Source organism: Rhinichthys klamathensis, unplaced genomic scaffold (genome assembly GCF_029890125.1).
Source record: "Rhinichthys klamathensis goyatoka isolate OS25496 unplaced genomic scaffold, OSU_Roscu_1.1 h1tg000004l_1, whole genome shotgun sequence".
Classification (NCBI taxonomy): Eukaryota; Metazoa; Chordata; class Actinopteri; order Cypriniformes; family Leuciscidae; genus Rhinichthys; species Rhinichthys klamathensis.
This window is the reverse complement of record NW_026606557.1, coordinates 5626287-5653072: the sequence shown is the minus strand read 5'-3', so window position 1 is coordinate 5653072 and position 26786 is coordinate 5626287. Positions and strand designations below refer to the sequence as shown.

The window sequence follows — 26786 nt, the reverse complement described above, 5'->3', positions numbered from 1 at the left end:
GCATTTTAAACGTGCATTTTAGTCTGGGACTATCTTAAACCTCTCTGTGAAACCAGGAGAGTGACTCTGTTATACACAGCATTTTCTAACTAAACATTATGTGTTTGATCATTGTTATCACTTTTGTCTTGAGGTTAAAGTTAGAACAACGCTGCAAGATCCAGATTTTACAGTGGACATCAAGTGGCGACCAATCACAGCCTCAAAAATGATTGCTATGCTAACTATGGCTTGTTGCATTTTATGATTTTGCATTGAGCAAAATTCCCGAGACCTATCAGAACTGGCCGTTTTTTTGTTACTAAAATGCTACAGCTGTAAAGTGGATCAGAATCCTCTCTCCTCAGGGATCTTTAGGCAACACCTTGACCCATTCTCCTGTGTAGGAAGCGCATAATACTCAGACTAGCATTGAACACGCGGTCATGCTGGAAGATCATTTTATAGAACGCGTCTATGGGTAGTCGCCCTGTGGGGTCAGCGTGCTTCATGGCAGTCAGTGGCATGTACAGACGGTTGGTCTGATGACGAAATGGAGGATTCTTGGACACAATCAGCTGGAAAGTTTGCTGTAAGCAATGAGACATTTTCATGTCACTCATTTAAGAACAGGGAGCCTCAACTACTAAAAGGACAGCCCATCCACACTCTCACCTCTGCCACCTCTTTAGGTGTCTGCCCGATCGAATGAAAAACTGCGCGCGAGTATGGCAGGTAGATCTGACGGAAGATTTGAGCTGTCTCTTCATCAGCCTCTGACAGGTCCATCTTCTCTGCCTCCTCATACACTTTCTTCTCAAACTCAGTTACAACTGGGCCTGGCTCCACTAAAGTCATCCTGTGGGAGTTGCATATAAGTCACACTTACAATGCATGAATGTTTTTACATCTATAAAAATTAAGTAACCATGTGTATTGTGTAGTGTATTCAACCCTACAATGCATTCCCGGCATGCTGTGATTGTTTTAACCCTTATGTTGTGTTCGGGTCATTTTGACCCAGAGAGGATTTCTTTTGCCCGAAAATGTCAAGCAGTTTCAAAAATAAATACGAAACCTGTCTTAATTGAAAGAAAACAACTTTGAATCCAATATTTGGTGATAATATAGCATGGCGTGAGATTTATAAGCTACTTTTTGTAGTCCGTTCGTTCACCAAAAGTGTGACTTTGTTCCATTTTGTACAATATAAAAGCATTTCAAAACAAGCTTCCTGGTTAAATATTAAAGCACACTAGTGTGATAAACTTAACAATTTTTTTCCTATTAAAGCACACTAGTGTTATAAACGTAAGAATTTTTTTCCATATTTTCTGACAAATATTATCCACAAATAATGTTGGGGGGGGGTTTTTGTCTCTGATTTGGTCTAGTTAACTCAGAACTATTTCTGTGTACTCACTTGACATTGAACTTCATAGCTTGCACAGCAACACTCTCACAAAAACCTTCAACAGCAAATTTGGAGGCAGCATATATATCATTGAAAAGTAGTCCTAAAAAAAAAAAAAAAAGAGCACTCTGAAAATAACAGTGTACAGTAAAGGTAAAACATGTGCATTTAACATGTGTACTGCTTATAATAACTGAGATATGTGGTATTACCTTGGATTCCCAGGACGCTGCTCATCACTACGATGTGTCCACTCTGATGTCGCTTCATATCAGGCAGCAATTCCTTCACCAGTCTCACCAGGCCAAAGAAGTTAGTGTTGAAGAGTTCCTGCATAGCACTTACACTCTGGCACTCCAAAGGACCGATCATGCCCACACCGGCATTATTCACTACAAAACAGAGCGGTTGAGTCTCAATCAAGCAGGATGTGGACGATTGTTCAAAGCATTTTGCAGTGTGTAGTTTAAAGGGATAGTTCAGCCAAAAGTAAAGAAATCTGTCATCATTTACTCACCCTCGTGTCATTTCAAACCTGTGGAACATAAAAGAAGATATTTTTGGATGGAAGTCAATAGAAACCAAAACTCTTTGGTTACCAACATTCTTCAAAGTATCATCTACAGAAGAAAAATAAATCATTAAGGTTTGGAACGACATGAGGATGAGTAAACAATGACAGAATTTCCCTTTAAAACAAAGGTTCAGTAGGTACACCACACGTACGTGTGTGTGTGTGTGTGTGTGTGTGTGTGTGTGTGTTCATGTTTATATTACATTGTGGGGACCAAATGTCCCCACAAGTATAGTAAAACCTGAAATCACCTACATTGTGGGGACCAGCCAGCGGTTCCCATGAGGAAAACAGCGTATAAATCATACTAAATAATGTTTTTTGAAAATGTAAAAATGCAGAAAGTTTTGTGTGATGGGTAGGTTTAGGGATAGGGGCAGAATATACAGTTTGTACAGTATAAAAACCATTACGCCTATGGAGAGTCCCCACAAAGATGTGTGCGCCTGTGTGTGTGTGTGTGTGTGTGTGTGTGTGTGTGACAGAACAAAGTTTTATTGTAATTTGATTAAATTGTTTTTGAAATGTTAAAGTCCGGGATTATGATTAGTCAGCAACAAATCTAGTAAAAATTGTAGGGGTGTAACGATACATTGTTATATCGAGATATCGCGATATTTCAAAATACGTATCATGATGTAAACGATATGATTCGCAAGACTCAGCTTACTGTGCTTACTTTATAAATTATAGTTCACCTTTGGGTAATAAATATGTAATAAATTGTAAATACTGTCATCATGTACTAACCCTCATGTCGTTTCAAAACCTATATGATTTTCGTTCATCTTCCAAACACACATGAAGATTTATTTTTTATGAAACCTGAGAGATTTAAAATGCACATATTGTAGTAAACACGGACGTTTAAATGGAGGCGTAAGTGACATGTGGGTGAGTTAATGAAGAAAGAATGTAAATTTTTTGTATGAACTAAAAAAAAATTGGGAATAGTCATTTTTGAACGCTTTGCGTTTCGAACTGGAAAAAAAAAATAAAAAATGAAAGTATACAGAGTTTCAGTAACAGTACTACATTCAACTACTATATTTAATGTTGAATATACTGTATAATAATGAATTTGTGAGTCCATAATGCCAAATGTCCGATTTTACCAGTAAAAAAAGTACATTATTTATAAGTAGTTGGTGACAGAGAGCAAGTAACTGTGTCTAACATAATTCTGTATTAAAATGTTCTCTGTATTTAGTACAGAGAACAGTACATTCTTTGTTAACTTGTTCCCATATGTCTTAGAAGTAATAACTATAATATAACCCTCTTCTTTATTTTGGCTTAAAGTATCGCGATAGTATCGTATCGTGACATGAGGGTATTGTTACACCCCTAAAAAATAGGCTTTGGCAAGTAAAAAAAAAAAGATCACATAAACTGTGAAAATGATCATAGGACCCTTGCCGATACAAGTGATACAAGTGACTCAAATCAAAGAGGAATAATCCTGATATTATGGTATAATTCATAAAACTTTAGTTTGAAAATAAGCTATGAGGAGATCAACTATTTTTGCTGTAAATCTTGCATCATCTAAACGGAAAAGACCATATACTCAAAAGACACTGAGCTACTGTTTCCAACGCTGCATTGCTCAGGAATATTTGTTGAGAAGGAAACTGTGGATTTCACCTAACACATCCACTCGTCGATCTGACAAGCCGTTGACACACTCTCTGATGGAGTCCTCACAGGTGGCATCCAGCTGTCGGATCTCCAGGGATCTGTTCAGTGTCACTCCGGCTGCTGTCTCCAGAGCCGCTCTCTTATCCAGGTCCCTCATGGTGGCCACAACTAATTCAAGCAGAATCAATAGTAGCACTTTAAGAAACATTATTACATAACAGAACACTTATCTGATCATTAGTTAATGTACAGTACACATGTAACGGAGGCCAGCTAGTAAAGAGCTGTGCGAGTAAACCACTGGCCTCAAGAGACGCACAAGCGACTGACGGAGGGTTTATATGTACTTTTATAAAACTTTAATTCAAATATTTATAATTCTCCTTCCTGATGCACTGGCATCATGATAAATCTATATTTAACATTCATATGCAGTCTTCTTACCTTTGAAGCGCCTATCTTTTGCGAGACGGACAGCCACCGCCAAACCAATTCCAGAGGAGCATCCTGTCACCAAAACTTTCCGTGTCCCCATTCCTTTCTCTCAACGCTGATCTATAGTCTGGAATCATAATAAAAGCAATACACTTCCCTTACGAAAAAATAAGTATAATTGAAGTTAATTTTATGAAGTATTATGTTTAAGTATACTTTATGTAGTATGTATATTAGTATCAATGTACTCGTAGTAAACTTGTAAGTGTACTATTTCAATACGGCTTTGGACTAAATTGGCCCACTTTTTAGTACATAAAAGTATACGTTTAAGTGTAGGTTACTATAAGTGTAACAGTAGTAAACCAAGTTTCTCATTTGTACTTCATCTGTACTACAAGTGAATTTATAAGTATATAGACCTACTAGTAGTTTACTATTTTAATACTTGTAGTAGGCCTACATTTTTTTGTTTATGAAAGTACACTTTGAAGTGTTCTCTCAGTAAAGTAGTTTAGTAGTTTTATACTGCTGCAAGTATAGGCCTACTTGTACGTTTTCACAAACGTCAACGTTTTTAAGTGTCCACAAATCCCTCATTAACAAATAGACAAAAACTTAAACTTGGACACAAAATGAGATCAATTAACCGTAAAGACCAACTGTTTCAGGTGACTAAATCTCACAAATGTTGATATTCATATGAAATGACAAAATTAAAAATCGATTAAAATTTTTATTAAAATAAATAAACTTACCCTACATTTACAAGCAACTCCACAAAATGATGCAACGCTTAGTTTAAGTGAGTAACACTGTAACTGTAAAATATAGCCTAGTGTCAGCTTACTAAATGTAGAGCACGCTGAGGGGTTTCTGCTCTACAGATTAAATCTTAAATTAATCGGATTTGCTCAGCACTTGGAGCGCTCGTTTTAACTGGTCAATTACAATGCACTAGCGCTGTGATGCGATTTCACATCTAAAACCGCACAAGTTATATTTTTTATAAAACTCGTCACGTTTTAATATGAAACATTCAAAATGACCGTGACAGTTATTTGCAGTGCGTGAAAAACAAAACATGAGAAACATGAGCTACACAAGCGGTTCAACTTCAGACTAAACCTGTTTGAAGTGTTCTGGGACGTGTAGCCTACTTACTGAATGCTACTAAACCGAAGGTTGTTTGCAGTAACGTTACAGTAACAGACCTGTGTCCTGCTGACAGTCCGGCTCTTCTCATCCACAAACTCTCCTTTCACCCGGAGCGCGTGAGTTGAGTCTGTGATCAGTCATGTTGCAGAGGTCGCGTTTGTGTTCAGGGAACCCTGGGATTTGAAGTCATTGACTGTACAGCAACATAATAATAATAATAATAACACCAATAATAATCAGTGTTGCTGGAAGTTCATTTTAAAAGTAATACGATACAAATTGCCTGAAAAAAGTAACTAAATGCGTTACTTTTTTATGTTAAAGTAATGTATACTTTTGCATACATTTTTCTTACCTGGGCTGGGTTTGCGTTTTTGTTTTTAATTTTTTTTTAAACACACCAATAGGTATATTTTTGGCTAATGTAGATCATGGCCCACTCACACCAAAAGTGAAATGGATAAGCCTCAGGCTGAAGGAAATGCAAATTTCCTCCTGTACAGTAGAGGGCGCAGCTCAAACAAACCTTTCAGCTGTGCTGCCATTCTGTGTCAGAATGAGTTTTATGGTTTTATTGCCAAGTATGTTTATGCACACAAGCAATTTGTCGTGGTGACAGGAGCTTCCAGTGCAGAAGAAAAGTATAGACATAGTGCAGACTTATACACAGTAGAGGCAATATAACAATAATATAGGAAATAAAAGTTTAAATGATGCAATATAATACAGTAGGCCTAGTAGAAATATAGAGATTTTTTTGTGTGTTTTAAATGATGAAAAAATGGTTTATCTAAAGTCGTTTTTGCTTATTAGTAGTTTAATTGGATTATTGAAGATCTCTGGTGTGCAATGAATTCTGGGGTAGGCAAGGCAGCGAAGGATCCATCTGTTGTATCCTTCATTTCACAGGAAACGAAAGACGCATTTGAAGGAGTTGTCAAATTGGGATAGTCTTCGTTGTGCCGATGTGACGCAATCCGCCTTCGAATGCGGCCTCCGAATAATGTAGCCTCTGAACTGGGACGCAGCTAGGCTAACTGAATTAGTGAATCAGTAAGCAAATCAGAATGATTCTTTTTAGTAAACCAGTGGCTGTATTACAGAAATGTCCTATCTGAATTCTTGACTTAAGATCTAAAAAAAAATTCAGTGTATTAAGTGAATCTGCTACAATTAGGATACTAAACAGGCATGATAGGACTGAGGATGTAGTCTTAGATTCAAAAGATTTGAATTTGAATCACTGTGAATGATTAATCGAAATCTTGTGCTGAATTCAGAGCCGCATACTAATAGCATACTACTCTTACTGTTTTTGCCATAGAAAGATAAGGTAAAAGTAGTATACTAGTATAAGGTTCTGTATTCAGTATTACACTTTTCATGAAAAGTCAAGAGTGCTCTTAGTTTGTGCTCGGTTTACAGCTGGACTGTGGCGGCCTCTAGTGGTCATGTTGTGGTATGTCTGATCAAACCGAAAGTGATCAGACTAACAGACTGAAGGAGACGGTGCAACACTAAAAGAGGTCTAGCGCTGTTATTGATACGAAAACCGAACCCTGAACGAGATGAGTCAAATGCGTGAAGAAGTAGAGGTACAGTATTCATTATTCCGACAATAAAGACAAAGCGTATGATATTTTATTTGAGACAATATGACATAATGCTATTAAAGGAAGTACGGTGCAGTATAGTTCAACTTCCTTAAAATCTCTGTGCATATTGCATATAATATAGGTTAAAACGTTTTCATGTTTTTCCTGCATATAATCACCTTCGTATAGGGAAACTGACACGAGTCTTTCACCCTGTGGTTGTTCTTTCAAATTAAGATAAGTAGCCTAATTGTAAATACGTTTTCTCTCCTTATGCAGTTGGAAAAAAGTACGAGGCGACTGAGAGAGAAGTTTTATGGTCTTGTTGAAATTGACAAGGCTGTATTACTCATGCGACGCTATGGGAACAACCATCGTATGGTTGCAATGTGTGTCGCCCTAATGGCAGATAATGACAGGGGTAAAGTGCAAACCTTTTCTCTTAAGAACCATGTCTAATAAATGTATTACTGTATTTGCCCGTACTCACTCTGCCATTATGCAAGAATGTCTAGTTCTGTGTTTTTAGTTTGTGTCGACAGCACACCTAATTTATTACCTGCATTTTTATGTGTAGAGCTGGACGAGGAAGACAAGTCAGCTTTGAATAATGACCCTGTGGCTAAGGTATGCTGCATATGACATTAGGTACATTATGTACATTTATGGAAAGGGTTTGTAGGTGTATTTTGAAGCAAAAAGTATTTGGACACCACTTAAAATACATGAATGTGATTGTTTTTGTAATGCAACGAAATTCATTCATTTTATATGTGACTTAAAGGCAGGGTAGGTTATTTGTTCCAGAAACATTGGTTGTTATGCTGGTTTAAAGTCTCTTCACGACCTGATAGCAATCACTAGGTTAAGTGGTCTAAATGTATGTATGCATATATATATATATATCGTCTGTGGAAGGCGTAGGACCATAAAATGTTTGTCCAATCATTGCATTCGGTCCAAATGCAACGATACGATGTCCCACCTGCCTGTGAGCGTATGTATTTCCACACTTTCGTGCACCTGCTCACACAGACATCACTCGTCATCAGCGTGTTTCATGCTATGAGTTAGACAGACATTAGTCACGAGCACCGCGAACGAAACAGCAGCCGCCTTTTACAGTTCCTCCTGAACCAAAACAACCAGCTTATGCTGCGTTCCCACTATAACTACAGTAATTTGGAAACCCGTGACGTTATACTCTGAGCGGTTCGTGACTCAAATTTATCTGTTTCAATGGCAACACCATCAACGCCAAAATGAATCTTCAGCAGTCAGATGGTACAGGCGTGGCTTTGGAGACGCTCTAAAGGGAGGGTGGGATCTTATGCTTTCAAAGCTAGCTCGCTATTGCTAGCCTCTCCGAAAATTGCCTACCCTACCTTTAAGTGTTCATATACTTACTGGGGTCACTGTATTTATAATCCTGTTACTCATTAACACATTTTCTGCTCTCATATAGAATGTGATTATGAAACTCAAAGCTGATGAAAAACAACAGGTAACAATCCAAACCATCTCTTAACGCCCTGTAAACAATCTTAAATGTTCTGTTACATGATTTCTGAAAATGAAAGTACCAGTTATAGTTTTTAATCGTATAATGGTGATAGTCAAGATGTGATCATCAAAAATGTATAGAAAGAAAAACCTGCCGAGTCATCTGGATCCTCTGGTGCAAGACCATCAGCACAAGTAAGAAGGTGTTTCCCTATTCGGATGTGGATTTACAGGACAAATGAAACATCATGTTACACTGTAGTCTTACCGCATCACTCCTGTTCCACTTAAGGCTCAGGGAAAGGAGAAGGAAAAACCCGATGATGATGATAAGGATATAACGGTTAGTTTCTGTGCATTGTTTGCTTAAATTATAAATTGTACGAATTAAACCCCAAAAAAAGTGTTGGTGTACAGTGTGAACTAACATGCACAGACATGCTTGCAGGATCTTGGGGATCGTCTACGGGTTCTGCCATTAACAGAAGAGAACAAACGAATGTTTGACCTGGCGCAGGCAAACCAGATCCCTTCTGTCATCCATCAGTTTGCCTGCGAGTCATGTGACAGGGACTGGTGGCGACGTGTGCCTCAGAGGAAAAGGGTATGACGTCTGAAAACGCATCTTAAAAGCTCAAATCACATTTAGTTAAAGCTGCTGTCCGTAACTTTTTTAAGTTAAAAATAATCCAAAATAATTATATAAAAAAAAAACATATTCTGCCAGTGGTCAAAACTATCTGCTTGCCATAGCTAGATTCAAAACGGTTAGCTTGTAATAATGATTTTAATTCCAGTGGTACTGGTGGGTTTCCGCGGGAAATTCGAGCATGTCTTTGCGTCATTACGTCACACCCGTACACATAAAGAAGGAGTTTCGGCTAGCCGGCTATACTGCGCGTGAGGAGATGTTTAGATGTATAGGCTTTTCTCGCAGGCGCAGCACTTTACATAATTAAACTTATGGCATCCAGAAAGATCCAGACAACAATCATCAGTGTCAACTGGAGATTCAGCAGTTATAAAACCCAAAAGACTTCGTACTTCGGATTTAAGGTGGCTAGAGAAAGAGAAAGAAACCGTCTCATGCGAACACAAGGATTTAAACATCGGCGGTGCTTTTGAAAAGTGCGTGAACTCCGTGTTTTGAAGGGGTTCAAAACGGAAGAAGAGACGGCTTTTTTCTGCTGAACAAGTAAGACATTTCAATAGTTCAATCGTGTAACAGTACGTTTTCTTAATTCACACAGTTATGGAGTTTCCTTTGTTGTGCCTTTCTCGTTTTGCTATTATGGAGAATATGAATTCTGAACTACACAGGTAACCATAAAACACATTAAATTTAACATTAGTCACGCAATGCTGATGTGATGTTGTTAACATGAACAATTTGAGAACAAAGTAGGCTATACTTTGCACGGTTGCTGTAAATCGCGTTGATTAAATCTAACGAAGCTTATCATGTCGAATACTTTTTCCCCCTTAGTTGGTCAGAACAGAAATGGATTTTACTTACTTGTTCAGAAGACATTTTCTTATGAAAATTCTTATGTTGGTCAAACTTTCAAAAAGTGAATCTGTGATTCTGTATGACAGTATCCACACAGCGCGGTGACTGACAGCAGCACTCGCCTCAAAGCACTGTGTTCATCCGCGCTGTTTCATGCCGATTTACAACCCACGTAAAGATGATAATTCCGCGAATCACTGCAGTTACAGATTTCGAACAGAGATGGCGACAAAGAGGAAAAGCTACGGACTGCAGCTTTAAATCAGCCTCAGCTGTTCCCAGTCACACCTCAGACATGTCATGGTCTAAACTAAATTGTAATAAAAATTGAAAATGTTTAGCATTTATCGGTGTGCACTTGGCTTGTTATAGGTGTCGCGCTGTCATCGATGCAAGAAGAAGTATGACCCTGTCCCAGCCGACAAAATGTGGGGTATAGCAGAGTTTAACTGTCCAAACTGCGCTCGGGCCTTCAAGTAAGACTTTAACTTTATGTATAGTAAGTGTGTGTGTTTTTTTGTTTTGTTTTTTCAGTTTTAAACATCGATTTTAAACGTGATGATGCTTTTTTTTCTGCATGATGACGAGTATTGTATTAACATTTAATGTTTTTGTTAGGGGTTTTGGTCGGATGGATGGACGTTCCCCTTGTTACGGCTGTCGCTCAGCCATTTTCCCCTCTAAGATTCTTCCACCAAGGAGGAGGGGCATGACACCTGGGCCTAGACAAAGAAATCAGCACAGCTGCCTTGCTGAAGACTGTTATAATCGAATGGGTAATAAGATGCCGCTAGAGGTCTTGCACAGTGTCCCTTTTATGCTATTTTATACGTTCCTAATTTTGTTTTGAAGGCCTCCTATAATACGTTTACATGCAGCCAAGGTCAAAAAAACACTTTATTTTTCTCATAATGTACATGGCACATCATTACCTCTTGTCTCAGAGTGTCTGAAACTGCTCGAATTCAGTCTCTCTAAACCCCCCTTTCCGAGAGCTTCCTCTGCTCTGATTGGTCAGACGGCCCAGTCTGTTGTGATTGGTCGACCGCTTACAGTGCGCGTCGGAAACCAAATGTCAATTAGCATATCTGAATTTCAGCTGCGTATCTTCCTCATGCACTTGATACACAGTGATAGAACAGTAACGATGGAGTCGGTTTAACCTTATCAATTTGAGTCCTCATCCTTTGGAAGTGCAGCAAAGTGCATTTGCTTTGTCAGCACAGAAAACAGCGTCTTCTCGACATGTCGACAACACGAACCAAACTCTTCCAGGCCTCAGCTACAACTGCAGTGTTGAGGGTGGGTCAAAGTAGACGCTGTTCGTGGGCAGCCAATGAGGGCCGTCACAAGTTTGAACTTGTTGAACTTCACAAGTTTGTGTCAAGATGTTTGAGAATAACCCTTGAGCTTCAATGAAAGCAAGAACATTTTTTCTTCTGCACAAAGAACTCACATGATGAACATCGCAAATGTACGCACATGACATGCAGGGGGAAAAGTCTATATATTGTGGCCATTAATTAAGAAATCACTCCCTCGTTTTATCCACTTGTTTTGTTTGTCCTTGTAGCAAATCATGACCACATTGTAATAATTTGTTCCCTAGTTTTAGTTCAATCAAAACGATTAGTACAACCTAGCCACGAGTTACAAAAACATGGGAACGAAATACTAATTGGTGGCCACAATATTTGTGAAATAGAATCATATTTTCATATTATAATATTTCTTAGTTTAAAATGGTTCCGAATCCTAAAAAATATTTATTTACAGGTTTACGTTAAAGTTATCAGACTTTTAGACCTCGTTATGGAAGTGAAATGGGTTGTGAATGCCATTTCATGTTGATTTTGAATATTAAGCACTCGTGTGTGTGTGTGTGTTTAAGCAGAACTGCATGTGTATGACCAGCTGCATGTTTGTCTCATCTAGAGCCCCATGTGCCTGGTACCGAATGCGTTCACCCGCACAGCAGACAGAAGAACAGAAAGCCACGTGTGGTGTTCCCCAGCCCCGCTCACATCAGCAGCGGATCCACCGTCAACACCTGTCTGAGTCAGGGCAGTCTGATAGAAAGCATCGACCAGCTCATTCTAGATGACATTGAGGAAGAGTCTGACGAAGACTCTGACAGCAGCAGCTGAGACAGCAGCGGAAATCAGTGTGAATGACTGACGTCGCTTTGAACCAAACATGCTCTTTCAAATGATTCACTCAAAGGTGTAAGCAGCCTGAATATTGACATATGTCATGCACTGCAGGCTGTATGAACACACACCAAACAATTCAGGTAAAACAATCAAAATAAGGAATGATTGACGATGGACCAGTTAATGCACAGCTTGAGGTAGTAATTTTGCCAAAACGTGAAGCTGTGTGTGTGTGAGAGAGTGAGCATTTGGTTCTCTCAGCCATACAGATGAACCTGTATTGAAGTCAACAAACCCGGAAATACTTAACAGTGGGAATGACCAATAGGAATCAAGCATTCAACAGCCCTGATATAATGTTTATCGCATAGCTGATTTGAAAGGACAAGTCCAGATTTTGTGTTTTAACGTCACTCATTCACTAATTACAACTTCTCCTTCTTCTTTGACCTCCACCATATTTAAATCAGTATATTTCCCTCTCACATGACTAGTGATCAGCCATTGTTAGGTTCGTATCAAAGGATCCATAAGCCACACCTGAGAATAATCTTAAAATTACATGATATGACACCAAAGAACAGAGCATTCCAACTTTTCAATAGTCAATTTCCACATGCCTAAATGGCCATCTTTGTTTTTCCTAAGTCTACATTTCTCTCAAAACCTGTTTTGTCAGAGATTACACTCTTAACAACTATCAAAAGACAGGCATTCAAAGAAAAAAGCAGTCCGCTCGTGATTAATAAAACAGGTTTGCTGTTATGCCAGCCTTATGTAACAAGCTGTTATGTATAAGCATTACATGGCGAACTCAATTTCGGGGAGACAAAAAATATGTTAAACCTACCATTAATGTGTCAAAATAAAAAATGATCTGGAATGAGAATAGTTTTGTCTTTAGTATTACATCATAACTTTAGATAATGTTGTCTTTGCGTGATTACATTGGCAAATAATCTTAACAGATGTGGAATGAACTCTTTTGGTGTATGATGACCTGTACAATTCATGAAACAAGACACCCAGCTACACCCACACTTGTTAAGCCATTACGAAACCCTAAGCAAAAGATTTCCGATAGCATAAAGACTAAACAACAGGAGACACAATAGTTTCCTATAACATTTGAATGCAGCCTGAACCATTTTCCCAAGAGATCTCTATGTGACCATCAAACGAGGTCTAAAGTTTTGTGTACACAGACTATGAAATGTGTTGTCCTTAAAGAGACATTAAAGCAAAAAGATTTGCATTTACAGAACTGTATATATGGGCTAACAAGCATTTATCAAAGGCATAAAGTTGCAGTTTGACACCTGAAAAAAAATATATTCCTCTTCTACTCCAAGAAGTTAAGCAATATTGACATTTAGCCTACTTAAAACATCTGGATGACTTTCAAAATCACTTCTGCACACCATGAACAGAGCTGTGGTCAGTCTGCGGTCAAAGGTTATGTTTGCTCATTTCATCTATTCCCTAAACAAACAAAAAAAAAACGTTGTTTTCTGAGTACATAATCACAAATTATCCATTAAATATACGATGAACGTCATTAGATGTACAGTCAATATACAGTACTGTGTGGATAAACTGAAAACGTGACATTTCTAAATATTGCACACGGCTGCATTTGACAATCATATAATCAATTCAAAAGACCTTTCAACAACAAGGATAGAAAAAAGAAAAGAAAAAAAGATTAAATACAGTCCCTAGTGGATGAGACTCTCTTACTTAACATGCTTATATGACTGCAGGGCCGGGGTGTGTCCTGTAGGAGGGAACAGATTTCATAACATTACATGTATAAATAAGAGCCTGTAGGCACACGCACACACACACGCTTCCTCTCTTCACAGCCTGAAGTTACAGCTATCGACAACATGTAAGTACTGACACTTTTACGCTCTCTCTGACTACTAGAGTACCCTAAATGAAACCTAATTCTTTCTGTTTTTGCATGTTTTAAAGGATTTGCCTGACAGGGGTGACCGTGCTGCTCTTTGCATTGACTGTAGATGCAAGAGTCGGGTGAGATTCATGTTTGCAGTCTACACCAAAAACACTATACTGTACGTGCACTGGTGTCATATTTAATGTATTTTGTTTCCACGTCGCAGTGAATCCACTAGTGACAGTTTCTGCACTGAGACAAAAGAGTGCTTGCTGTATGACTTGGTGTGTGCCGGAAAGGACTATGAGGTGAGATACAAGATCATAAAGAGATTGAGTATATGGCTAGAGATGAAATGACCAGCTCAAACACATCAACCGGTGTGAAGTATGAAGTATTCTTCTCCTACAGGTACGTCACTATGGTGCCGTTAAGTGGGTGACCGCAGAAGCTGAATCCCTTTTCATGGACATTGCGATTCCAAGAGCGTTCAGGAAACTTTTTAAATACATCACCGGAGAAAATGAGGCTGGTGAGTTTGTGCGGGTCAGATTTTGCCTACATCGTGGGGTAGCAAATCTCTTTAAAACCTGACATCACTATTTTTGTAGGGACCAAAAAGATGAAAATCCCCTCATAATTTTACCGTCATGCCGTCCCAGATGTATATGACTTTCTTTCTTCAGATGAACACAAACAAAGGGTTTTATAAAAGTAATCAATGTGAGTCCATATAAATTATGCAAGCATGGGACCCCAAAACGACACAAAGTAAACAGACAGGAATCAATATGATCCAGATTGATGAATCTAAAGTGAAACGACGTGTGTGTAAGAAATATTTATTATGTTAATATTTCAACAAAAAAAAACTATAAACCATTACTTCAGGTTAGCTGTAATTTGTGTTCACTTTGGTTCATCTGAAGAAATAAAGCCATATATGTACACCTGGGAGAGAAGACGAACCCGACATTAGGAAATAGGCTACGTGAAGCTGAGTCTCGCGGACTCATCTGAAGTACAGAAAAGGCCCTGATCTCTAGTTGCATTTCATTATATAGCCAGACCTCATTTCATATGTAAACATGAGTTCACTGTGGAAATCTACTGTGATCACCCTCCCAGACTTACTGGGGGCAGAAGTTGATTTACATGGTAACATTTGCTAACAGTGGGAATTGGCATTGAGTTCACACCTTCTGAGAGCAGGAGGGTTTAACCATCCACCCTCCTTTGTGTGTATGTTATCTCTTAACTCTTAAAAACCTTATTACCTTTTGTTTTACTTGTTTGGAAATGAGACATTTGTACCAGTCGCACTGAGACATTTCGAATGATACTAAACATGTATATTACTCGATGATAATCATTCACCATTTAAACTATCTTGATTCTTGTGTGAGTTTGGGTAATCCCTGCATGGGGGATGAGGTGGAGTTCATTTTCAGCAAGGTCCTTCTTCCACTCGAGGAGTGGTAGTTCCTCAATCAGTTTTTCCAGTTTTTCCAGTCTTACAGTTGAGTAAATGCTGAATGAATTGTCAGGGTGGAGTATAATTCTTTGGGGGAGGGAGTATCGCTTTAATTAAAGGGACAGTTCATCTAAAAATGACAATTTTGTCATTACTTATTGACCCTCAAGTTGTTCAAAACCTGTATGAGTTTATTTCTTCTGCTGAACACAAAAGAAGATATTTTGAAGAATGTTGGTAACCAGACAGTTGACGGCACCCATTGATTTCCATTGTAGGAAAAACAAATACACTGGAAGTCAATGGGTGCCGTCAACTGTCTGGTCACCAACATTATTTTGTGTTCAACAGGAGAAAGAAACGTGGAACAAATGTTGGAACAATATTTTTGGGTGAACTATCCCTTTAAAATGCATTCAGTTTCCTATTTTTTTTGCCACAGATAGCAGGTGAAGGCAGCATAATTCTCCCGTTATCTTTAATTTACACTCTTCGAATCACTAAATTACACAACGCTACTATAGCGTTAGCGTACCTATATAATGCGCGCGAGGATTCTCTCCGACGTCTATAGTGAAACACAGCGGGTCAGGGATTTCAACATACCGATATTTTGTATAAAAACATGACTATAATGCTTAGACATTTTAATTCCCTTTATACTAAGTTATATTTTTCATTACTGTAAGATAGTGCGTTTTGTGTAAATACACAAATTAAACTACTACAAATACAGTGATGTAGCCTACAAATAGCATACCATACAATATATCATTACTTTTTCCCATTATACAAATGGAAATCATTTTATTTTTATTTACCCCGCAGGCCTAAAAAAAATGATGTTGCCTTAAACATTCAAGTTGGTTATACTTAAAAATTTAAGTCATTTCAACTTAAATTACATTAAACTGACTTTAAAAAAATGAGTTTAATCTTGTATGACTTATAAAGTTGAAAATTGCTTAATTTATTTTGATGAGTTGTAAAAACTTATGTTGTCATAACTTATTGATCATATTTTTTTTTACAGTGTATTTGTTTGTTTATATGCATTATGGTAATGCAAATTGGAGTCGGTATGTCCATAATATTGTGCGTTCATTTTGATTTTAGGGGTTTTTGAGGGAGTTCTTGACAAGTTTTGTGAGATTCGCCCTTATAATCAAATAATATGCCTCATTTTCTAGGGGCCAAGATTGACATGACAGCACCAGTCATCATTAAAGTCAATTCGAGTGTGACCATGTTCCAGTCCTCAGTCTATGTCCTCAGCTTCCTCCTGCCCTCCGCCTACCAGGCCAACCCACCCAAACCTACGGATCCATCTGTGAGTCTCTGGGATATTCTAGATATCATCCTCCCCCCTCCTCCTCTCTTTATTAACGATCTTGAATTCAATTTATTTGCAGATATACTTCACAGACACTCCGGATATGAACGTGTACGTCAGAAGCTACGGGGGCTGGATGATATCAGCCGTGGCCAAATCACAGTCTAAGAGTCTAAAGACATCGCTGGACAGTGTACAGGCTACATATGAGACAGAGTATTATTACAATGTCGGCTTTAACAGGTGCGCTTAGCTTCCAAATGATACCTCCATACATTCTGCCAATTACATTCTGTTATGTCTTCATTTCTTTTGTTTATTCTTGTGTCTGTATGTGTGTGTTTTGCAGCCCAATGAAGATTATGAACAGACACAATGAGGTTTGGTATATTGCTAAGGGTGAGCCTGTGTGTCCTAAGAGTGAATAATTTCTCCGAGGCTCCTCTCTAACAAGGTAAATAACCCATCTAAATAAAAAGTCTTACCATTAATAATCATTTGGAGGACTGTCTAATGTCTAACCATATATTTATTTGTAATATCTGTTTCAGAGCAACAGAGAACAGATCTGTATTACTCCTGAGTGCTACAGTCCTAACAAACTAGATTACCTTCTTTCTTTTTTTTATATGTACTTTGTACTATAGGATTTTGTACCATAAACACATTTTAAATGGAGAACGTTAAAAAAATGATGCCATTTGTCTAAGGAAAATGTCAAACGTTTAAAAAATGATGCCATTTGTCTAATGTCATACTCAAAAGAATGGTATTTTTTCTATAAGCATTTTATATGTTTTAAAAAATAAAATAGAAACATCATTATAAACATCTTGTGTATTGTATTATTATTTTTTTTACAATTAAATGTATATTGTATATTAATGTATAGCCAGTGCAGGTTAAAAAATGGCCACAATTGCTAAATTTGACAGACTAGATGCAGTTGGTGTCCAGTGGTAAAAAAAAATATATATATATATATTGTTATGAGGATGAGGAAGGATGAACCCAATAGCAGACAGTAGTCAAGGCAACACGATTTATTAAACAAATAACTGGGAAAACAAAGCCCACGAGGGGGCAAAACAAGACAGGACTATGAGACTAACTAGACTGAGACAGATAACTATAGGGACACAAATAACCTTTACAGGCAAAAGCGCAACAGGACTAAAACTCTTGACAAGATACTCACAGACTCTGACAAAGGTTTGACAAGGATTAACACTCAGGTAACAATCACAATGAACCGACAAAAGACAGCAGATACAAGAGGATTAAATAGGGAACACTAATGACAAGGACAGGTGAAACTGACTAGACAATAATCACAAGACGAGGATAACAAGGGGGCGGGGTAACGAGACGAGACAACACAAGCACATGGTCCAAATAACAGACCATGCGCTTGTACATAAAACATGATTCTGTCATGATCCTGCCTCACAACTAGGAAAATCAAGAATACTAAGGCAGAATCATGACAGAACCCCCACCTTAAGGAGCGGCTACCAGACGCTCCTCAAGGGGACATTAAACACGGGACATGACAGACTGTGACAAAGACACGAACCAACAAAACATGGAAAACACTAACAATGGCAAACAGGAATAAACAATAACGGGGTTCGGGTGAAAAATCAAAAACAACATACAAGGCAAAGGAAACACAGAGTTCATGGGGGGAGGTCCAGGGTGGATGGGAGGACTGGGGGTCTTGGGTCCATGGGAGGAGGGCTGAGGACGAGAACTCCGGGCAGGCTTGGACGGGGACACATGAGTAGAGGTCTTGGGAGAAACAGTCCGGGGTTTAATGGTGACAGGGGAAACAGACCGGGGACAAGTGGAGACAGGAACGAACGGTGAAACAGTCCGGGGACTAGTGGAGACAGGGACAAACGGGGAAACAATCCGGGGGCTAGTGGAAACAGGGACAGATGGGGAAACAGTCCGGGGGCTGGTGGAGACAGGGACGAACGGGGAAACAGACCGGGAATTAGCAGCAACAGATTCAGACGAGGACACAGAGGATGCGGAACCGGGGCTCCTGACGTGAGACATAGCAGGCAAAGGGGCAGGACAGGGTGCAGCAATAACAGCGGCAGGCTCGGGAGCAGCGCTCACAGGGATAGGATTGGGAGCTGAGGACAAGGCAGGACAGACAGGGGGTTCGAGAATAGCGACGAGACGAGACAGGTAATCGGAAAGGGTCTTGGCCGCAATGATGACGGGCATCTCCTGACGAGCTGAAACTGCTCGCAGAACCTCCTTAGCGGCTAGATCGGCCGCAACTCTCTCAGCGGGCTCTGGGACAGCGCTAGCTGAGGCGGGCTCTGGGACGGCGCTTGCTGGAGTGGGCTCATGGACGGCGCTTGCTGGAGCGGGCTCATGGACGGCGCTTGCTGGAGCGGGCTCATGGACGGCGCTTGCTGGAGCGGGCTCATGGACGGCGCTTGCTGGAGCGGGCTCATGGACGGCGCTTGCTGGAGCGGGCTCATGGACGGCGCTTGCTGGAGCGGGCTCATGGACGGCGCTTGCTGGAGCGGGCTCATGGACGGCGCTTGCTGGAGCGGGCTCATGGACGGCGCTTGCTGGAGCGGGCTCATGGACGGCGCTTGCTGGAGCGGGCTCATGGACGGCGCTTGCTGGAGCGGGCTCATGGACGGCGCTTGCTGGAGCGGGCTCATGGGAAGACAGAGACGGAGGACAAGAGGGTCCCTTCCTCCTCCTCTTCCTTCTGGGACGCGGAGCTGATGTCACAGCTGGACTGGAGATCGGCAGGAGAAGCGCAGCAGGGTCCATGACTGGAAGTGGGAGGGCTGTCTCAGGCAGGGAAGACTCCGTCGCTGAAGACTCCGAAGCAGACTCCCAGGAAATCCGTCTCCCTCGTTTTCCACGGAGACTTGCGGGTGTGGATGAAACCTCGGGAGTCGTGAGGGAGCCAGCCTGGTCCCCAAGCGTCGCGACGCCTATAACACGACCCTCCGGGATCACTGACAGCTTAGGTGATGGTGACGACAAGGTGGAACCCCGCGACTCCCTCCGTGACAAACAATCCACCATCTCACCAAACGGGCAGCAGACCAGCTTCTCCCGTTCAGCCAGGGGTGGAGGAGCGTTGAGACCCGCAATGAGGTAGCGGTTAAGGAGGATATCAGGTAGGAAAAGCCTCCTCTCGTTTGCAACCTGGGCGTACTCCCTCAGGGACCGGTCTCCCTGGGGAGGAATTGGCAGCTTGCCATTACTTGCATCAGAAATAGTCCTCCGCCACCATTGTGCAAGGTCATCCGGGTTATGCTCAACAAAAGAGGACATACTGTCTGCTGGGTTCCTTGTTGGTCGGTTCATTCTGTTATGAGGATGAGGAAGGATGAACCCAATAGCAGACAGTAGTCAAGGCAACACGATTTATTAAACAAATAACTGGGAAAACAAAGCCCACGAGGGGGCAAAACAAGACAGGACTATGAGACTAACTAGACTGAGACAGATAACTATAGGGACACAAATAACCTTTACAGGCAAAAGCGCAACAGGACTAAAACTCTTGACAAGATACTCACAGACTCTGACAAAGGTTTGACAAGGATTAACACTCAGGTAACAATCACAATGAACCGACAAAAGACAGCAGATACAAGAGGATTAAATAGGGAACACTAATGACAAGGACAGGTGAAACTGACTAGACAATAATCACAAGACGAGGATAACAAGGGGGCGGGGTAACGAGACGAGACAACACAAGCACATGGTCCAAATAACAGACCATGCGCTTGTACATAAAACATGATTCTGTCATGATCCTGCCTCACGACTAGGAAAATCAAGAATACTAAGGCAGAATCATGACATATATATTGCACAGAAAAAATGCGAACCCTTACTAAACTGTAGGCTGTGGAGCCAGAAACATTTACTGACGCACCGATTGTTTTATTAAGTGACCGTCAAATTTAAATGCTGGTTGCATTGTCCTGGGGTCAGTCCCAATTTGCTTTACGTATCTTTAATTATGTAGAACTATGCTTTATAGTTTTATTACATAATATATTTAAGTAAATTAATGCAGTATGCCAGTTTTTGGACATACATCATTATTTGATACAGGCATTTCTAGTACTATTTTCTCAGACATCAAAAAAGTGCTCAATTGATTTTAAAGATAGGAAAGTTTCATAAGAAAAAAAAACAGGTAAATGATTAGGCTGTCCATATATGAACGATCCATATGCAGAAGCTTTCAATGATAATCAACAGAGTAAAATTGTGTATTATAGTGCCACCTAGTGACACACGCTTTACAATTTCCCAAACAGAAAGAAAAAACAAAATGATAATAACCAAGCAGATTGCTTTGATCCTTAGTAATGATAGTTTTTCCACATTTTAAGTTTTAAATGTACTGTAAGTGTTTTAATGTAAATCATTTAAACTTAAATTACATTAAACTGACTTTAAAAAAATGAGTTGAATCTTGTATAACTTATAAAAAAGATGAAAATTGCCTTTTCATTTATTTTGATGAGGTATAGCAATGTAAAAACACGTTGTCATAACTTATGTCATAATTTTTTACAGTGTTGTATGCTGCAGATATTATGATAGATAATCGTGAAATATGTGGAACCAACCAGCGATTTGCATTAAAAAGATGCAAACATTTTTGGTTTCATTAACAGTCGAGACAATACCTCGTTTAATTTGTCTTCGTTACCCTTCAATTGTTTTACATAGCCTTTGACACTTTAGACCCAACTACCAGCTCTCTTCATCATATTAGGCTCCCTGATTCCAAAGGTGATGGACTATCTTTAAATAAGAAGAGATACATTAACAATTTAAGCATTAGAGTAATCCAATCTAAATGTATCCCCACTGAACAGAAATATGGAAGAGGACTGTAATGACTTTAACAAATTATAAAAAATCGTATTTCATGAATCGATGTCCATAGTATTTTAGCATCAGATCTGTTTGTGTTTATTTTCTTATGGTGAGCGTGTCTCAAGCAATGCTCATGCACCTTCCAGCATGAATGAGGTCTGGCTTGTTGGGAAGGTGTGACAGACTCGGGTTTATTACCCTCAACATGGAGCAAAGTCCGATTGAGGGCCTTTACACAGCACCATCTCTGAGACAGCCCGTGTCTGTGCCTGTTTTCCTCCCTGTCCCGGAGGCCCGTACAGTTATGAACGACTGCTTACGGTGACCCATGCCGCCCCTCTCCTATGGTGGACCATGAACATCTCAAACTATCCCCTGGATCACCCCACGGCCCACCACTCTGCCGATTACACACAGGACCTTGCGTCACAAGAGGGACCGTCAACATGTAAGTAGAGCTTTGGATCGGAGACACTTTAATGGCTTTAGCGATTGCTTAAATGGGTGTAGTAAACATTTAAAAGTCACAGACTAACTCATTTTAAATCTATCCGATTGTTTAGGTATAGAAAATCATGAAATATAATTTGATCAGTTTAGTCATGTTTAGTACGCATATTGAAGTATAACATTCAGTGTAGAATTGTAATGCTTTCATTCAACGGATCATTTCTTTATCAAATCTAAATAAAAGTACTTTTCAGAAGTCAGTTTGTTTCTTTTGACTGCTGAAAATATTAAAGTGTAAAGAAGGATTATGTAAGCCCTATATCTCAACGTTTAATCAATCGCGTGATAACAGACTAGGCCTGTTTGAGATATAATAGACTGCCTAACAGATTTATCAGACAGACCGGTCATAAAACGGTTCAACCTTACACCCCACTCGTAGACAATCACCTTACAGTAGGCCACTTGATTTCCAGTTGCTGTTTCCAGAAGGTGACAAGACTTGCATTTGTTTTAAGTGGAAGTGCCACTTCCATTGGCATTCACAATTAATGTGATCTCCTATAGTTCAGGAGTTAAAGCCAGACCCAGACAACAGGACAACTCAAGAAGAGGGCTGTCCTGTGTGTGGTGACAGGGTGTCAGGATATCACTATGGTCTACTCACTTGCGAGAGCTGTAAGGTAAGACTGAGACAAGTATTCAGCTTTCAGTTCATAACCTCCACACCCTTATCATTCTTAAGTGGTAAAGATTAATATCCTCACCAGGGCTTTTTTAAGCGCTCTGTACAGAACAACAAGCGGTATACGTGTGCAGAGGCACAGAGTTGCCCCATGGACCCGGCACAGAGGAAACGGTGTCCTTCCTGCCGCTTTCAGAAATGTCTAGCTGTTGGCATGAAGAAAGAAGGTACGGCTGCAAACCCGCACGATGATAGTGCATGATCATTAAGTTTTGTATACAATGTATTCGTTCAAGTCCTTAGATGCACAAGGAAAAATGCAGTTATTGTTTCTGAGATATGGAAAGATATTCAAGATAGCTCTGATCCTGATTCCACTTATCTGTAAAACCATAAACCACTGCAATTGCAATTTTTGATGAGCCAGTAAAGGTGAAAATGTAATGTGCACACAAGGGAAAAAAAAAGTTTAATTATGCCAGTATCTTTATGTAATGTCAATATTTCTTTACGTTTTTTTTTTTTGAAAAAGTGTCAGTTTCATCATTTAGAGCAAGTTTTCCCCTATACCCTCTTCCCGGAGGCACAACAACAGTCCACAGTTTGGATGTCTCTCTTATCTGACACATCCATTTCTGGTTTGGGAGTCTACTAATGAGCTGAGGAGTTGAATCAGGTGTGTTTGATTAGGACGAGTTGGAAAATGTATACAGATAGGGGGCGTTTACACGACACTATTTTCAACTGAAAACGTTTGTTTTGGCCGTTCATTTACACGTCAATGATGTCTGAGGGGAGGGGATAGAGAAAGGGAGGGGCCCGAGGGAGGTAAATCCATAGCCAGAGACTTGTGCTTCCATTGGTTAAAAAATAAATAGCCAATCACCATCGAGTATTTCACTTTTAGCGATTAGGAGTGTTGACAAAATAAACATGGCAGAGGAGGCCAGCCTCCCTTGTTATCCAAACCAATCATCGATGAGACGTAAATTATGTGATATTAGTTTGAACTGCTACCGCAGTTAAAAAATTCGACCGCTAAAATGTTTTAAACCCACCAGCCGCCACTGCATCGTTGTCGTGTAAACGTACCCCTAGTGTGCCTTCAGAAACAGGGATGGGAAACATTTACTGTGTCTCATTTCAAAGGGTGTGCCCTTCAGAGGTCGCATTTGTCCCTAGACACATCATTTGAGAAAAGTAACCAACATCCTAAAGTAAGACCTCACAAGAAATAAAAATTAGACATCCTCGATGACGTACACAGTCGACAAATGCGACCTCTGGAGGGCACAGCCTTCGTAATGAGACACAGCTACTACTCTGAGAATTTAGGAGTAGCTGTGAAAATCATGATGTGCAATTTATTTATTTATGAAATCACTTGTCTCAGCTGTACGTGGGGACAGAATGAGAGGTGGGCGAAACAAGTTTGGACCTCTATACCGACGGGACAGGCAACTGAAACAGCAAAGAGGGAGCCATCACCAGACATACATTTCCCCCTACAAGATCAAAATTGAGGGACCACAAGCATTGGTACCAGCTGTGTCTCATGATTTTCATGTCCTCAACCCCTCCCCTGCTTCTCTCGGCTCTGATCATTACCACCCACCTCAGTCCTTTCACCCCAGTATGAGCCAGTCCGAGTTCCCCATGCTGTTGGACTGCACCATGCCCAGAGACCGGACTCTGTCTGATCCATCCATACCTTTTCACACACTGTGCTATCCAGGCTTCCACGCATACCCTCCTGAGAAAAGAGAGCTCCCGCTCATCTACAGTCCTGCTTCTGTGACGCCCCCTGATCCAATCTCTCCAACAGTTCTCTCAACACTTGCACCTACACCCACTGCGATACTCACACCAACCTCAACTCCAAGTTCTACCCCAACTCCAGCACAGAGCTTGACGCCCACCTCAACCCCAACCCCTAGTTCTTGCTTCCTAAATCAGCTCCTGCAAGCCGAGCCAGATGAGAAGCAGCTCTGCATGCGGGTGTTAGCAAGCCTCCAAAGAGAACAAGCCTGCCGAGGAAAACATGACCGTCTCAACACCTTCAGCATCATGTGCAAAATGGCTGACCAGACTTTGTTTGGACTGGTGGAGTGGGCAAGAAACAGCACACTGTTTAAGGAGCTTAAGGTAGAAGAGTTTGCACGTGGTCACACACTTTTCCTTGAACAAATTTTTTTTTAAAGGCCCTCTTTACCCCTGGTATTAAGATGCGTTTTCGATCGGATCACAAGTAAGTAACCGACACTAAATACAGGTGTAAACTGGGTCTTAGCTTACTGAGCTTATTTCGTCCATTAGATCACCCATAGACCCTCCCCTCGAAGAAATCAGAACAGAAGTGGTTGAAACTGGACAAAAGAGACAGATTAAAACACCAGGTGTAAACGGGAATGTGTCTGCCTCGTCTACTTGTGATCCGATCGACCAAAACGCATCTTAACACCAGATGTAAACAGGGCCAAAGAAACAAGCCCTGCCCCAGACCCCCAAAACTAACCATAACCTTCAAAAAAAAAAAATGTTGGATGATAAGATTGGTATGCATCTTTAACCCCAACTCTAGTCTAACTTGAACTCGACCCTTTTCCACATCCCTAAAGTTTGATTCATTGTTAGGAATGTTGTTCCAGAAGCAACAAATATGTTGATTCAGAAACTTGTCCTACTTGGTAAAAATCTTAGTCACTGCTCCAACCTGGTTTAAGATGGTTAGTGCAGGTCAGATGCTGGTCTAACTAGCGGAGCAGCGTGGCCCAGCTGTCCACCAGCAAAACTTGCAGGTGAAAAATGTCTACTAGCATCCCATGCTTGGGACTGGGATCCAGAATAATGTACATGCTTGTATTTTCAGCATGGATGGAGTTAACCTTTGTAACTCTTTCACAAGGCAATGCCCGCCAGTTGGCTACTGCTGCATAACTAGAGTACCTGATCTCTTGCAGGTGGAGGATCAAATGGGACTACTGCAAAGCTGCTGGAGTGAGCTGCTTATCCTGGATCACTTATGCAGGCAGGTGGCTTATGGAAGAGATGGCAGCATCTGTCTGATTACTGGACAACAGGTAAGGACACCTTTTACAGCTCCAGTGTTTCTCAACCCTGTGTTACTGGAGGCACAACAACAGTTCACATTTTGGGTGTCTCTCTTATCTGACACGTCTATTTCAGGGCTTGGAGTCTCTTCTAACATACGGATTAGTTGAATCAGGTGCTATGAATTAGGAAGATTTGTTAAATGTGTACTGTTAGTATGCCTCCACGAACAGGGTTGGGAAACACGACTACACCATAGCTATCCAGTTTATTGACTGTTTAGGAGTCTTTCAACTTCTTTGACTTGTTTTTAATGTACCAGATAGAGGTATCGACCATCCTCAGTCAGGCTGGAGTAACTCTCAGTAGTTTAGTATCCAGAGCCCAGGACCTTGTCTCCAAGCTTAGGTCACTGCAGCTGGACAGAGAGGAGTTTGTGTGTCTCAAATATCTGGTTCTCTTCAATCCAGGTGGGTTTCTTTTCATTCCCAAATGTTTAAACCATTCCTGTTGGACCAGAGTTGTAAGGGTCATGTGTTTTGCAGATGTTAAATCAGTACTGGATCGAAGGCAGGTAGAACAAACTCAAGAGCGTGTAAACAGGGCGTTGATGGACCACACTATGCAAACCCACCCAGGTCACTCGGACAAGTTTGGACAGCTGCTGCTCCGTCTGCCGGAGGTGCGCAGCATCAGCCTGCAGGTCGAGGAATATCTGTATCAGCGCCACCTGCTGGGAGATCTGCCCTGCAACTCCCTGCTGACTGAAATGCTTCATGCCAAGCACACATGAGACACAATCAAAACAAAGCTTGTTAGCGGACATGCTTTCATAAATTTGACCTGTGGTGTCTAATCATTTTGAGCTTTGAACAAGTCCAGATGCTGGTTTATTTCATTACTGGCTAGTGCTACATATCTAACAACAGGAGCAATAAATAGTTTCAGGTATTATGGGTGTACAAGATGCATACTCTTGTATAACTCGCCTTACTGTTATGGATCACGTCCATAAAAAAAATAAAAAAAGGTCTCTAACTT

The 26786-nt window shown here is 40.5% G+C and overlaps 4 protein-coding genes across 5 annotated transcripts; 3 read left to right on the top strand and 1 right to left on the bottom strand.

Moving 5' to 3' along the window:
- Positions 1-79: 79 nt before the first annotated feature.
- zmp:0000001048 (retinol dehydrogenase 8) lies at positions 80-5376 on the bottom strand. Of its 2 annotated transcripts, none has more exons than XM_056252566.1 (7): positions 5258-5376; positions 4053-4163; positions 3615-3776; positions 1606-1785; positions 1403-1496; positions 655-838; positions 80-569 (listed from the first exon to the last, which is right to left on the bottom strand). In XM_056252566.1, exons 2-7 carry the CDS (start codon positions 4141-4143, stop codon positions 354-356), a joined length of 927 nt encoding a protein of 308 aa, XP_056108541.1. In that variant the 5' UTR covers positions 4144-4163; positions 5258-5376; the 3' UTR covers positions 80-353. The 2 variants fall into 2 exon arrangements, with proteins under 2 accessions (XP_056108541.1, XP_056108542.1); XM_056252567.1 differs by lacking the exon at positions 5258-5376 and adding an exon at positions 4807-4866.
- Positions 5377-6675: 1299 nt separating this feature from the next.
- Positions 6676-12141, top strand: shfl (shiftless antiviral inhibitor of ribosomal frameshifting). The gene is made up of 10 exons (XM_056252558.1): positions 6676-6796; positions 7076-7217; positions 7374-7423; positions 8262-8300; positions 8441-8494; positions 8592-8642; positions 8748-8903; positions 10182-10285; positions 10428-10585; positions 11745-12141. Exons 1-10 carry the CDS (start codon positions 6770-6772, stop codon positions 11954-11956), a joined length of 993 nt encoding a protein of 330 aa, XP_056108533.1. The 5' UTR covers positions 6676-6769; the 3' UTR covers positions 11957-12141.
- A 1615-nt stretch (positions 12142-13756) lies between these two features.
- soul5 (heme-binding protein soul5) lies at positions 13757-17321 on the top strand. The gene is made up of 8 exons (XM_056252569.1): positions 13757-13853; positions 13940-13999; positions 14089-14170; positions 14274-14394; positions 16527-16666; positions 16749-16912; positions 17019-17123; positions 17221-17321. Coding segments are annotated over exons 1-7 (648 nt in total). The 5' UTR covers positions 13757-13851; the 3' UTR covers positions 17098-17123; positions 17221-17321.
- Positions 17322-21773: 4452 nt separating this feature from the next.
- nr5a5 (nuclear receptor subfamily 5, group A, member 5) lies at positions 21774-26582 on the top strand. The gene is made up of 7 exons (XM_056252343.1): positions 21774-22007; positions 22577-22692; positions 22780-22921; positions 24088-24839; positions 25655-25774; positions 26068-26215; positions 26291-26582. Exons 1-7 carry the CDS (start codon positions 21914-21916, stop codon positions 26536-26538), a joined length of 1620 nt encoding a protein of 539 aa, XP_056108318.1. The 5' UTR covers positions 21774-21913; the 3' UTR covers positions 26539-26582.
- Positions 26583-26786: the final 204 nt, after the last annotated feature.